At 44.2% G+C, this 14,437-nt stretch overlaps 1 protein-coding gene across 34 annotated transcripts in view; it reads right to left on the minus strand.

The window, feature by feature from the left end:
* Positions 1-14,437, minus strand: part of LOC108709018 (protein mono-ADP-ribosyltransferase PARP4) — a 104,014-nt gene that overhangs the window by 3,930 nt on the left and 85,647 nt on the right. For 32 of the 34 annotated variants that reach the window (XM_041584529.1, XM_041584526.1, XM_041584525.1 and 29 more), the window contains 10 exons: positions 14,114-14,140; positions 13,549-13,575; positions 12,496-12,522; positions 11,777-11,803; positions 10,376-10,516; positions 8,225-8,293; positions 7,498-7,524; positions 6,588-6,611; positions 4,710-4,778; positions 2,686-2,788 (listed from right to left, as the gene is read on the minus strand). In XM_041584529.1, coding sequence (XP_041440463.1) covers positions 2,686-2,788; positions 4,710-4,778; positions 6,588-6,611; positions 7,498-7,524; positions 8,225-8,293; positions 10,376-10,516; positions 11,777-11,803; positions 12,496-12,522; positions 13,549-13,575; positions 14,114-14,140 — 541 coding nt within the window. Of the gene's footprint in view, positions 1-2,685; positions 2,789-4,709; positions 4,779-6,587; positions 6,612-7,497; positions 7,525-8,224; positions 8,294-10,375; positions 10,517-11,776; positions 11,804-12,495; positions 12,523-13,548; positions 13,576-14,113; positions 14,141-14,437 lie in introns of those variants that run through there. The other 2 variants (XR_005965927.1, XM_041584555.1) reach the window with 2 other exon arrangements.

Raw genomic sequence — 14,437 nt, forward strand, 5'->3', positions numbered from 1 at the left:
GTAGGTTTTCCTCACCAACCCACTGCTAGAAACTCACTAAGATGTGCCAATAAAGCCGCAAGAAAAATGAACAATACCGTCACTTGTGATTCCTTCGTTCTGCGCCATGAAACGGGGTAAATCTGTGCACTGAAGTTACCTCCCCAACGAAGTGAGGAGGATCCCGCGAGAGCTGCGACTGAAGAGAGAGACGTTTCATTGAGAAGGGTGAGCTCCGATTTAATATCTAGACCTGTTTCTGATGCACCCAGGATGTAGCTGCCTAACTTAAAGGAGAACTAAAGCTAGAAGTAGCTAGAAATGTTGTACATTATGTTTTGTGCTTCAGTACCAGCCCAAGGCAACCACAGCCCTTTAGCAGTAAAGATCTGTGTCTCCAAAGATGCCCCAGTAGCTCCCCATCTTCTTACCTATTGTCAGTTACCTGAGCTATGGGACCCCTCACAATATACTGTACATATAGTGAATAAAGTTCCCCCTCTTGTAAATTATAAGGATATTATAAGTTACCGAGGAGTTTCATGACCATATTTTGCAACTGGGGGTACTTTATTTATTATAATACACAAGCTTCAGTGAGTCATTTGACAGAAATGACATCAGAACTCACCGTTTATAACTGATGAAATCAGAACTCACCGTTTATAATGATATCATTTACAAGATATTCATGGCTTTTGTGTATTATATAGAATATAAATGTCACAATGCAAGACTGATTGGAACGATTATTGCTACATGACAGTGTAATTAACATGATAATTAAGCAATCAAGCTTATATAGCAGGCCAACCTGATTTTCTGCTTGATCATTTGTAACAACGCCAAGGCTAAGCCTCTCAACAGCTGCTCACAGCAAACTCAGCATGTGCAGTGTCACTGACACTCCTAACTACTGTATTCTTAGACAACTGTAAAGGTCTGGATCATTTCGGCCAGAGAAATGCTGAACCTCTAGGCTGGCGCAATCAGTTAAGTATATAAAATATGCGTCTCCTTTAATGCATTGTAACAAAAAGGTTTGTCCCCAGTGGGAAGTTTGCGTATGATGGCAGATATATACCACCCAGGCTGAGGTATTGGCTCCTTTAAATCTCCAGGGTAATACAGGATAGGGCCCTGGACCATGGCTAAGACTACTCTGGCCAATTAGACTGCAGGTGGAACATTAGGGGTACATTGTGTGTGATGAGAGTTCAGTAAGATTGGAGAGACTGCAGGGAAAATACTATTGTCGTAACTATAGAGGAAGCAGACCCTGCAGTCGCAGGGGGCCAGGGGGAAAAGGGGGACCCAGACTGCGGGGTCTTCTTCCTCTATCGCTAACAAGGAACACCCCCCTTCCCCAGCCGCTCTCCTACCTATGGAAGGGAAACAGAAGGCAAACCGGCATGGGGTGGAGAGTGGGAGGGGTCATATGGAGAGTGGGTGGAGTCAGAGCAGGAAGTGGGCAGGAGCAGGAAGTGTTGGGAGGATGGGGATCGGAGTGCGCTCGGCCTAGGGTTGCCACTTTTACTCAAAAAGATTACCGGCTAATGGGGGAGCAGGCACAAAAAAGGGGTGGTCCGTGACATAAAAAGGCAGGGTCGGACTGGGAGGACCGGGGCCCACCAGGACTGCTGTCCAGGGGCCCCCCTCCGGCCCCCTGCACCCCTACTAAAATGCGTCGGCCCAGCAACACCGCCGCTTGGCGCACATGCGCAAGAGCGCCGTTCGGCGTGCATGCGCTGGCGGCGCTGCGCATCGTCGGAAAAATTTTTTTTCCCCGCGATTGCAAATATCTACAGAAGGGTTCTGGCCCGTCCGACACTGTAAAAAGGGGTGGAGCTACGCGACGTGCTGCAAAAGGGGCGGAGCAACATTGCAGAGACGTCCACGGCGCTGGAAAAAAGTAAGTTCTTTGCAAATTGGGGGCAGGCCAGGGGCTTTTTTTAAAGGGTATTACAAATTACCGCCAACTGCATTGCCGGTAAATTTGTAATACCAGCCCCGGCCTTGGCAGGTGTTTTACCGGCTAGGGGCCCCTCTGAAGATTTTTTTTGCAAGGGGGTTTGGCTCACTCTAGTTACGCCACTGGAAAAGACGGATTTTTTTGTAACAAACTACCTCTGACACTGGGACTCCAGAGAACAACTGCCTTGTGACAGCAGTGTGGCCTTTTGTTTTGCGTTCGTTGAAAACGTCAATCTGCTGAGACTTTGATTTCTTGGTCAGCACAGAAGTTGTGCTTTGTTTATTTTGTTTGTTATGAAAATAAACCACAGGCAGTTGCCTGCAAATATAGTTGCCAACCTGAGTCGTTTGTCTCATGTGAGTTACGTGATTGTACTGCAATCCTCCCACAGCATCACATACTACAACACTGTATAGGCATTTGTTTTTAAATGGAGTCAATTTGCGCTCACTTTTGCATTCATTGTTCCATGCAATATTTAGCATTAAATGGGATGTTGGATTAGATGTAGTCTAATTAATTCACCATAGATTAAAGTCTATGGGCGTCAAAAAAATTTTGACGCGCTGCAAATTTTTTTTGATGTGCGTCTTTTTTTTTTTTTTTTGATCCGCGACTCCATAACAGTCTATGGGCATCATTTCCGCGGCGAAACAAGGCGAAATAATTCGCCATACCCCGTTAGTAGTGTTACAGAAGGTAATCAGTAAGTTAAGAAACAAAAGACTTACCAAGAGACTGAATGCCATTTTTTGATAAAAACACCTCTATCAAGTAATTGACATTCATGTTTAACAGACATCCGAGCTCTTCGTTCAGCAGCCAGTATCCCTCCTGGGGAAGAGATTTAGGCACAGACAGTTACAAGGGATACTGTATATCTGTACGTCTGTATATTTACTAGGAGATCAAGAGACAAGGCTCATGTTTCAATAATCAGTTATACCATCCTGAGCTAGGGGTTTAGTTTTTAATTGCATTCTTTGCTCAATACACTGTACCACCCATGAAGGTTCTAAATCTGTAGTGGAGCCTTAGAAAATCCATATTTATGATTTGGCCTAGAAAGCACTAATTATAGATAAAGTTTTACCTCTAAGGGCAGAGACACACGCAGCGATTTGGGGAGATTAGTCGCCCGGCGACAAATCTCCTCTTCTTTAGGGCGACTAAACTCCCCGAACTGCCATCCCCTGCCTTCCTGCCGGCTAGAATGTAAATCACCAGTGGGATGGCACTCGGAGCGTTTCGTTTTCCGAAGTCGTCTCACAAGGAAACTTCGGGCAACATCAGAAAACGAAGCGCTCCGAGTGCCATCCCACTGGTGATTTACATTCTAGCCGGCTGGGAGGCAGTTCGGGGAGATTAGTCGACCTGAAGAAGAGGAGATTTGTCCTGGGCGACTAATCTCCCTGAATCGCAGCGTGTGACTCTGTCCTAATGGTTTGCCTCTGACTTGCAGGGATCATTCTAGCCTCACCCCCTTAGACTGTCACAATTATTTGAAGAAATGGATTGTGGGACTTGCTTCCCGAGTGTATGCACCGCCCCTTACAGCAGTCATTTTTGAACGCACATGCAGATTGCAAAGTGACACAAATAACCGTTTATTTTACTCATAATGTAGAGTTTTCCCCATAACTCCATTTGAAAAATCTAAACAAATGTAAGTGTGCTTGCATCTATTATTATTGGAGGGCTGTGTTGGTTCTGTAGTCAGAATGGCGCTTGAATCCATTTTATTGGGCACAAAGTCTGGTGCGCCTAATGACACAAGCCACAGCAAGAACCATAAAGCTAGTCAAGTCCAGGTGACGGTAGCTCCGCAATTACCCAACACCAATAGATAAAGGTAATCCATTCATCAAAGAGTTAGTATGGAAGCACTGGAAGTGCAAGTACCTTATTGAATTGCATCACTCTGTACTCTTCATTGTGTCCATCAAGTCCAACAACCCATCACATCAACTTATTAAATGCATTCATATTGGTCATCTGCCTTCTACTTAAAGGGATTCTGTCATGAATTTTATGATGTAGTTTTTATTTCTAAATTACATTGTTAACACTGCAAATAATTCACTCTACAATATAAAATTTCATTCCTGAACCAGCAAGTGTATTTTTTTTAGTTGTAATATTGGTGTGTAGGTGCATCTCAGGTCATTTTGCCTGGTCATGTGCTTTCAGAAAGAGCCAGCACTTTATGATGGAAATGCTTTCTGGCAGGCTGTTGTTTCTCCTAATCAATGTAACTGAATGTATCTCAGTGGGACCTGGATTTTACTATTGAGTGCTGTTCTTATATCTACCAGGCAGCTGTTATCTTGTTTTAGGGATCTGCTATCTGGTTACCTTCCCAGTGTTCTGTTGTTAGGCTGCTGGGGGGGGGGGTGATATCACTTCAACTTGCAGTACAGCAGTGAATAATGAAGTTTATCAGAGCACATGACTGGGGGCAGCTGAGATACTGACAATATGTCTAGCCCCATGTCAGATTTAAAAATTAAATATAAAAAAAAATCTGTTTGCTCTTTTGAGAAACAGATTTCAGTTCAGAATTCTGCTGGACCAGACAGTATCCCTTTAAGAAAATATATACATTAAGGAACAATTTACTCTCATACTTTGCTTTTCTCCTGAAACGTTTGCAGAGGTAAAACCTACGCAATATGATTTTTATGAAACAGTTCTGCCCTCTCTCAGCTTCTCAGCACAAACATCGGAGGAAACATTAGAGGAGTATTAACCTTACCTCACACTGTAGATCTAAAAGGGCGTTGAAAGCAGGCAGGGCTCTTCCTCTTTTTTGAGACAATGCTACCTATATAAAGAATATATTTAGTGTATATTAATTATTTTGACAATAGCACCAGAAAATACAAACAACAATCATAAAGGTTGACAGACGCAGGCATTTCCATTGTATTCTGCAGCTATGAGGGCTGGGGTGTTCCTCTTTACATGACATATATAGGTGGAGAGCAGCTCTAGAGCCTGAAGAAGGTACTAGGCTCAGGGAGTCAGTCTGGGGCAGAAGCTGGCAAACCTGCTGCCCTGCTCAGACTAAAATACCAAAACAACTACTAAGGACTCATTTCTCACTAGGTAAGATTAAATGGGGGCACGTTGTGGGGTACAAAATTGTTGGCACTTGGCACATCCATGGCAAGGAGCAACATAAGCAGGTGCCAATTACACACAAGTCAGGTGACCAGGGATGATCCTGGCTCCTCCTCCGCCTGGGGCAGCTTGCTGCTGCCACCCCCTCCCCCACGCACTCACCTTTTTAAGACGGAGGGTTTTGTTGGGGAGTCCACAATGTCGGCAGCGGGGTCCAGGAGCACAATTGTGCTCTCTGCGTTAGTAGAGCCAAATTTCAGGTTTGAAAACCAAAAAAAGTTACAGGAATGGTATTTTTGTCGCCCCTGGTAACTAGTGGGGCACTGCCGCCTGAGGAGAGTTTCTCAACTTGCCTTATTGGTGCAGCGCCCCTGTAAGTGACCTGTGAGTCAATAATGAGTCGGAGGGCTTTCTGGATCCATAAGTTGGATGCTGTGGCCCTTGGTGCTAAGCATCTTTTTTCTGTCCTTATTGAAACAAAGTAAACCAAATAGGGATGCACCGCATAACTGTAGCTGTAACACTATATTTATTCTGCAAAATACTTTACCATACCTGAGTAGGGTTGGCACCTTTTTGAAAAAATTTACCAGCCAGTGATGAGGCGGTAACACCGTGACGTAAAAAGTCGCAGGGCCACGGGGGAAAGGGGGCGTGGTCATGTGTGCCGTGATGCAAAAGGGGCGGGGCCCCATCACAAGAAGAAGACTAAGGAGAGCTAAGTTTCTGCTGGAGGGCCAAGGGCTTTTGTTATAGGTATTATTTTTCCGGCTAGGCCAGTAAAATACAGGCCGGGTGGCAACCCTATACCTGAGTAAACAGCTCTAGAAGCTCTCTTTGTTTGTTTAGGATAGCAGCTGCCATATTAGCTTGGTGTGACATCACTTCCTGCCTGAGTCTCTCCCTGCTCACTCATAGCTCTGGGCTCAGATTACAGCAGGGAGGGGGAGAGGGAGAGAGAGGAGCAAACTGAGTATGCTCAAGCCCTAGCCCTGAAGGTTTAAGATGAAAACCGGAAGTCTGATACAGAAGCCCATGGCTTCACATAGGCGTCTTCTAATTGTAACAGTATCACAGGTAACTTGACAACTTTATAGCCGGAGCTGATCATGAGTCTTTGCCATTTTAGCTATTCTTCTATCCATTCAAAAGGTCGTTTCCAGGCCCGAATTTGTGACAAGGCCACAAAGGTCCGGGCCTAGCGTGGAACATTTGTAGGGGTGGCATGCTGCCCAGTGGCATCTATATTTACGGGTTCCAATAGGACACCCAGAGCGGAGTTACAGTGCTCCCACAGTGTTCACCAGCGGTGAGTTTTCATTGTGGGCTGTGGTAGGAAGCAATGAAAGAATGAAATATACAAGCTGTTAGCAAGTAAGATTCGTTAGAACCTAGGAAAATTTGCAGTATGTGTCAGTGGTTACTGGGTGCTACTGTCACTGACCTAACAACTGGACGGCAGCTGGACAAACAGACAATATCAATCTGAAATACTGTAATTTCCACTTACTGGAGGTGTTACAGAGATGAAACGCTAAAAAGAATGAAAAATACAAGCTGTTAGCAAGTTACATTATTTTGGCCGCAGAACATAGGAAAATGTGCAGTGTGTGTCAATGGTTATTGGGTGCTACTCAGGGCTGGTCCTATCAAATGTGGGGCCCAATTGGGACCATTTTGGCAGACTAAGTGTTGCTGACTACTGACACACTAAATATATAAATAAATAGGGGCAAACAGGACCAAGATAGAACTGAAATAGCGGCACACAGGGGAAGAGAGATAGGGAGGAAACAGGGGCACATAGTGCACGAAAGATTGAGAGCAAATAGGGCCCAAAGGAACAGGAAAGAGGGGGCACATAGGGGCACACAGGGTAAGAGAGAGAAAGAGAGAGGGAGAAAATAAGGCCACACAGGGCAGGAGTGAGAAAGGGATGGGAAATAGGAGCATACAGGGTAAGGGAGAAAAAGTTAAGAAGAAATAGTAGCACACTGGGTAAGAGAGAGAGAAAAGGGAAGAAATAGGGGAACACTGCATAAGAGAGAGAGAAAAAGGAAGACATGGGGCACACAGGGCAAGAGAGAGAGAGGGGGTAAATAAGGGCACAAGAGAGAGGGAGGAATGAAATAGCAGAGTGGACTGGACCAATCAGGATTGGGGCAGGTTGGACAGATTCAGGTTGGGAGTGGGCTCAGTCAGTTTGGGGGCAGGCTGGGCCTTTGAAGTTGGGGTGACTTGGCAGTTTTATGTTCTGGGGGAATTCTTGTGCTCACCCTTGGTGAGGGGCCCCAGAGGAGTGGGCCCTATTGGGCTCAATTGGTCCAATAGGCCTAAGGCAGACCCTCACTGACTTAAAAACTGGGCGGCAGCTGGACATACAGACAAAATCAATCTGAAATACTGTAATTTCCACTTACTATAGGTGGAGGTGCACAGACGGAACCCTGAAAAGAATGAAAAATACAAGCTGTTAGCAAGTTAGATTCTTTTAGCCGTAGAACCTAGGAAAATTTGCAGTATTTGAGTATATTGTAAAGAGCCAGCACTTTAGGATGGAACTGCTTTCTGGCAGGCTGTTGTTTCTCCTACTCAATGTAACTGAATGTATCTCAGTGGGACCTGGATTTTACTATTGAGTGCTGTTCTTATATCTACCAGGCAGCTGTTATCTTATGTTAGGGATCTTCTATCTGGTTACCTTCCCATTGTTCTGTTTTTAGGCTGCTGGGGGGGGGGTTGGTGATATCACTTTAACTTGCAGTACAGTAGTGAATAATAACTGAAGTTTATGAGAGCACATGACTGGGGGCAGCTGAGATACTGACAATATGTCTAGCCCTATGTCAGATTTAAAAATTAAATATAAACAAAAATCTGTTTGCTCTTTTGAGAAATGGATTTCAGTTCCGAATTCTGCTGGACCAGCACTATTAACGGATGCGTTTTGAATTTTTTTTCCCCATGACAGTATCACTTTAGGAAAATGTATACATTAAGGAACAATTTACTCTCATACTTTGCTTTTCTCCTGAAATGTTTGCAGAGGTAAAACCTACGCAATATGATTTTTATGAAACAGTTCTGCCCTCTCTCAGCTTCTCAGCACAAACATCGGAGGAAACATTAGAAGAGTATTAACCTTACCTCACACTGTAGATCTAAAAGGGCGTTGAAAACCGGCGGGGCTCTTTCTCTTTTTTGAGACAATGCTACCTATATAAAGAATTTATTTAGTGTATATTTATTATTTAGACAATAGCACCAGAAAATACAAACAGCAATCATTAAGGTTGACAGACGCAGGCATTTCCATTGTATTCTGCAGCTATGAGGGCTGGGGTGTTCCTCTTTACATGACATATATAGGTGGAGAGCAGCTCTGGAGCCTGAAGAAGGGACTAGGCTCAGGGAGTCAGTCTGGGGCAGAAGCTGGCAAACCTTTTGCCCTGCTCAGACTAAAATACCAAGACAACTACTAAGGACTCTTTTCTCATTAGGTAAGATTAAATGGGGGCACGTTGTGGGGTACAAAATTGTTGACACTTGGCACATCCATGGCAAGGAGCAACACTCGGGAGTGCAAGAGAGCCCTTCACTATGCCATAAGCAGGTGCCAATTACAAACAAGTCAGGTGACCAGGGATGATCCTGGCTCCTCCTCCGCCTGGGGCAGCTTGCTGCTGCCGTCCCCCTCCCCCACGCACTCCTTTTTTAGCCGGAGTGTGTGGTAGTCAGCAGGGTCCAGTAGCACAATTGTTCTCTCTGCGTTAGTAGAGCCAAATTTCAGGTTTGAAAACCCAAAAAAAGTTACAGGAATGGTATTTTTGTCGCCCCTGGTAACTAGTGGGGCACTGCCACCTGAGGAGAGTTTCTCTATTTGCCTTATTGGTGCAGCGCCCCTGTAAGTGACCTGTGAGTCAATAATGAGTCAAAAAAAATGCCGGAGGGCTTTCTGGATCCATAAGTTGGATGCTGTGGCCCTTGGTGCTAAGCATCTTTTTTGTGTCCTTATTGAAACAAAGTAAACCAAATAGGGATGCACCGCATCCAGGATTTGTTTTTCAGCAGGATTCAGCCAAATCCAAGTGCCTGGCTGAACCGAATCCAAAAAAATCACGTGATTTTGTCACACAAACTGTGCGCTGCATGCACAGTTCTCCCCCCACCTCATTTCCCTACTTTGCATATGCAAATTAGGGTTCACATTCAGTTCGGTATTCAGACAAATGTTTCCCGAGGATTCAGCGTCTGACCGGTCCTAAAATAGTGGATCCCTAAAACCTAAAAAGGACTGAAAAACAAGGACTATGAATTGAAAATAATATGGAGTAATAGTGATAGCCTTCCGTGAGATATTTTGCTTCTAGTACATGTAAATACCTTTTGGTGCTCTATTCTCACTTAGGCGCAGTACCACTTTTAGGGTCTGGCCACACGGGCAGAATCAGGGAGATTAGTCGAGCGGCGACAAATCTCCTCTTCTTCGCGGCGACTAATCTCCCCGATCTGGGGGCAGGCACACGGATCGCTTCGTTTTCCGAAGTCATCCGTAATTGCCTCACGAGGAAACTTCAGGCAACTTCGGAAAACGAAGCGCCCTGTGTGCCTGCCCCCAGGCGATTTATATTTTATCCTGCGGAAGGCAGGGGAAGTCAGATCTGGGAGATTAGTAGCTGCAAAGAAGAGTAGATTCGTCGCCCGGCGACTAATCTCCCCAAATCTACCTGTGTGGCCAGTCCCTAAGGGCCAGGGCACATGCTGCTCTTTATGGAGATTAGTCGCCCAGCGACAAATCGACTCTTCTTCGGGTGACTAATCTCCCCTAAATGCCTTCCCGCCGGCTAGAATGTAAATCACCAGTGAGATGGCACTTGGAACACTTTGTTTTTCAAGGTCACCCGAAGTTGCCTCACAAAGAAACTTCAGGCGACTTCGGAGAGCCGAAACAATCCAAGTGCCATCCCGGTGAGGATTTACATTCTAGCCGACGGGAATGCAGTTCATGGAGATTAGTTGGCGGAAGAAGAATCGATTTGTCACTGGGCGACTAATCTCCACAAATAGCAGCGCGTGCCCTGGTCCTTAAGGCATTGGTGGGAACCAACAACCCAGTTCCCTAAAAATAATGTGCTATTGTTGCTCTAATAACACTTTTGTTTGTATTTGGGCTGTCAGCTATTACATCCATAACCTGACTAAATGAAATATCCAAAGTTCCTTCCTTTCAGAATCAGAGTAATCTGCTGCCCTTTCTATTGGCCCTCAGCAGCAGTACTAAATTGTCTTAATGTATACCTCTTCCCCTCTAACACACCGTCTGGAACCATGAAGTCTTCCCATTGGCTCCTCCACTGTGTTATAGTAGATTTTCTTTTTTCTAGCAGGCCTGACGAAATCAGCCCCCTCATGCTCTGCTTTCTCTGGTTCAGTTTCAATCTGAGGGAAACAACATCAAAATGAACAGTTTCAGGAAGGCTGCACTTATAATAATATTACAATCAAATATCACAAGTGTCACTGCGCCTGTACACATTAGCTAACACACAAACCAGCTCAGAGCACCTACAGCTCAAAAACACACCTTTAAATGAACCTTTAGTATGTTACAGCATTACCAATTCTTACCAAATTTTAAAGGCGAGGAAAGGCATTTTATACTTGGGGGTGACAAAAGTTAGGCAACCCCAAGTGATTTTTTGATTTATTTACCTGACACCCCAGCCGGTGCTCCTATCAGCAGAAACCGCACCAGCCTGTGGTTATTCCATAGAGCACCACGGAGTGATCCTCTTCCTGCTTCTTCTATTTGCGCATGAGTGCACATGTACAGTAGCACGAAAAGCCCAAATTTTACGAACAAGCCGGCTATTGAGTTCTACTGCGCATGTGTCTGCCCCAGGAAATTTAAGGAAAGAAGGTGTTATTCCGTGGTGTTCCCTGGAATAACCCTGGACCGGCTGTTTTCTGCTGATAGGAGCACCAAACCTACTCTGATGAAGCGCCCAATAGCGTGAAACGCGTCAGGAGGGTGTGGCTAACACAAGGTAGGCAGACAGGAGGGAAGACGCTGCACTGTGGTGTGTTTGTAAAATGTGTTGATATACAATTCTGCTATGGTTAAAATACACAAATAAATGTTTTAAGTGAGAAGCTGTGCATGTCTTTAATTAAAGTAGAAACAATCATTTGGGCGTGCCTAACTTTTGGCACCCCCAAGTAAAAACACCTTTCCTTCTCCTTTAAGCCATAAAGCCTCAAGCCTAGTAAAACTGCAGAGAACTTTTAGGTACGTCCTACATTACACTAATGTGGATGAGCAATTTCTACAAAAACAAAACACAATTTCAATCCTCCATGTTCCAGTTGAACCCTTCCCAGCATTTCCCATACTACCTTGGATACTTCTGTGATTCTTCTTCACTGTTCTGCTACTCTCAGCAAACAGTATAAATGTGTATATACCAAACACAATTCCTGTCATTCAAATCTATTGTCTAGTGTATTAAATAACATATATAAGGGTCATTTTCACCAGCAGAAGTGCAAGAATATGTCATAAGTGATCATAGAGGCAGCACTTGTACACAGGAGAAGGGCGGTGCTGTTCCTATGTGTAGTAGTAGTAGTAGTAGTACACCAGAGGGGGCAGGTCTATATCATTTGACATACTACCACCATACTATTAAAGGGACTTACCATTGATACAGCCAACTGTGTCTGTTCCTAGAAAAGTATAGAAAGGTTTGGAAATATATCAGAGAATTTAAAGGCACGACTACCAAAATCAAAACAAAATATTTTAAACAGCAGTGAAACATTCAAGATACGCCCTGTGACACATGAGTTCCCAGAATTCCTTAAAAAAAGTAACTTTCCAATATAATTTTTTTACCAAGCCGCGGGCCCCCAGCCGAATCCGCCTGCCCCCATTGTGATCCTCTTGACTCAGTGGCCATGCCGTCTGCCCACTATTTTGGACAATTCAAAGCAATGTGTGTTATGCAAATCTTCCAGCAGGGCAATAATCCCAAACGAAAGGCCAAGCCAAAGTAGCATTACAGAGGCTCAGGTACACAAAGGCAAATGTTCTACAAGTTGTACAAGTTCTACTTAAAACTCATGTGTCTTAACTATAGGCCTGGGTGCAAAATTTTCACCGGTATGTTTCCACCCCTACACTTGTGCCTGACATCCTTCTTTCCTAAAAGGCTGATACCCCTTGTAATTCACATCCAACACCATTTGCAACGCAAACAACAGAACCGGGGAATGCTTTTCCGAACTAGCTTAATAATCACCAACACCAAAAGGTAAATCTAACTTAAAAGATCCTCCTCACTGCTCACCCTCCTTGAGCAGAATCCCTGGGTTTCATTACAGGCAGCTGTAATGAATAAAGGATAAAATACACTTACTAGAACTTGAAGCAGCTCGTCAAAAGCCTAGAATAGGATGAAATATAAAGGCTGTTATTCAAGGGTCGTTTTACAAAATGAACAAATTCAAATACGATACTGGTCTAGGGGACGGGCAGTATACCCTGTGAGTCACTGGTCTAAGGTACAGCTTCCATAATTGTGCTTAAAAAGAGCTTAGAATAGAGGCCAGGGAAGGAGGCATTATAACGTTTTTACACATCTGTAGCCTAGTTGTGAGCTAAATGGTGACTACAAAGGAAGGCTTAAAGGAGAAGGTACGCTACTGAAGCAGTTTATTGCCAATATAATAGCCACAATAGTGCAAACTATAACACTATATTTATTCTGCAGAATACTTTACCATACCTGAGTAAGTAAACAGCTCTAGAAGCTATTTCTGTTTGTTTAGGATAGCAGCTGCCATATTGGCTTGGTGTGACATCACTTCCTGCTCGAGTCTCTCTCTCTCTCTGCTCACTCATAGCTCTGGGCTCAGATTACAGCAGGGAGGGGGGAGAGGGAGAGAGAGGAGGAGCAAACTGTGCATGCTCAAGCCCAAGCCCTGGAGGTTTAAGCTGAAAACAGGAAGTCCGATACAGAAGCCCATGGCTTCTTCTAATTGTAACAGTATCACAGGTAACTTTACAACTTTATAGCTGGAGCTGATCATGAGTCTTTGCCATTTCGGCAATTCTTCTATCCATTCAAAAGGTCGTTTTCAGGCCCGGATTTGTGACAAGGCCACAAAGGTCCAGGCCTAGGGTGGAACATTTGTAGGGGTGGCATGCTGCCCAGTGGCATCTATATTTCGGGGTTCCAATAGGACACCCAGAGCGGAGTTACAGTGCTCCCACAGGGTTCATCAGCGGTGAGTTTTCATTGTGGGCTGTGGTAGGAAGCAATGAAAGAATGAAATATACAAGCTGTTAGCAAGTTAGATTCGTTAGAACCTAGGAAAATTTGCTGTATGTGTCAGTGGTTACTGGGTGCTACTGTCACTGACCTAACAACTGGGCGGCAGTTTTACAAAATACTGTAATTTCCACTTACTGGAGGTGAAGGTGCACAGATGAAACCCTTAAAAGAATGAAAAATACAAGCTGTTAGCAAGTTAGTTGCTTTTTGCCGCAGAACCTAGAAAAATTTGCAGTATGTGTCAGTGGTTACTGGGTGCTACTGTCACTGACTTAAAGGGGTGGTTCACCTTCAAGCTACTAGTTGGTTTCAGATAGATCACCAGAAATAACGACTTTTTCCAATGGCTTCCTATTTTCTATGTGTGACTGTTTTTTTTTAAAGAAGTGTAAAGTGTCATTTTTCACCTTCTGAAGCAGCTCTGGGAGGGGGGGTCGCCGACCTTGTAAATTGTTCTAAAGTGATACATTTAGTTGATACATTTGTTATCTTTGTCCCTGCTGAGCAGAATCCCCGTGTTTAATTACAGGCAGCTGTTACAATTGATACAATAGTTGTGAATACTCCAGAGATGCTGCTGAGAAATCTAAAAACAACTGAATTGAAAAAAGTGTTTGGAAGGTGAACAAACCCTTTAACAACTGGGCGGCAGCTGGACAAACTGACAATATCAGTCTGAAATACTGCCATTTCCACTTACTGGAGGTGGAGGTGCACAGATGGAACCCTGAAAAGAATGAAAAATACAAGCTGTTAGTAAGTTTGACTATTTCAGCCGCAGAATCTAGGAAAATGTGCAGCATGTGTCAGTGGTTACTGGGTGCTACTGTCACTGACCTAACAACTGGACAAACAAACAACTGGAATACTGGCAATTCCACTTAGTGGAGTTGGAGAGTGGAAGGCTTGGAATGGAAAAAAAATAGTTATTCGAAGATTATTTTAGCCACAAATCTTTTAGCTAAAATTTTTACGTTTTTTAAATTAAAACATCAGTACCCGTTATAAACTCATTTTAAAGTCT

This window comes from Xenopus laevis, chromosome 2S, assembly GCF_017654675.1.
Source record: "Xenopus laevis strain J_2021 chromosome 2S, Xenopus_laevis_v10.1, whole genome shotgun sequence".
Taxonomy (NCBI): Eukaryota; Metazoa; Chordata; class Amphibia; order Anura; family Pipidae; genus Xenopus; species Xenopus laevis.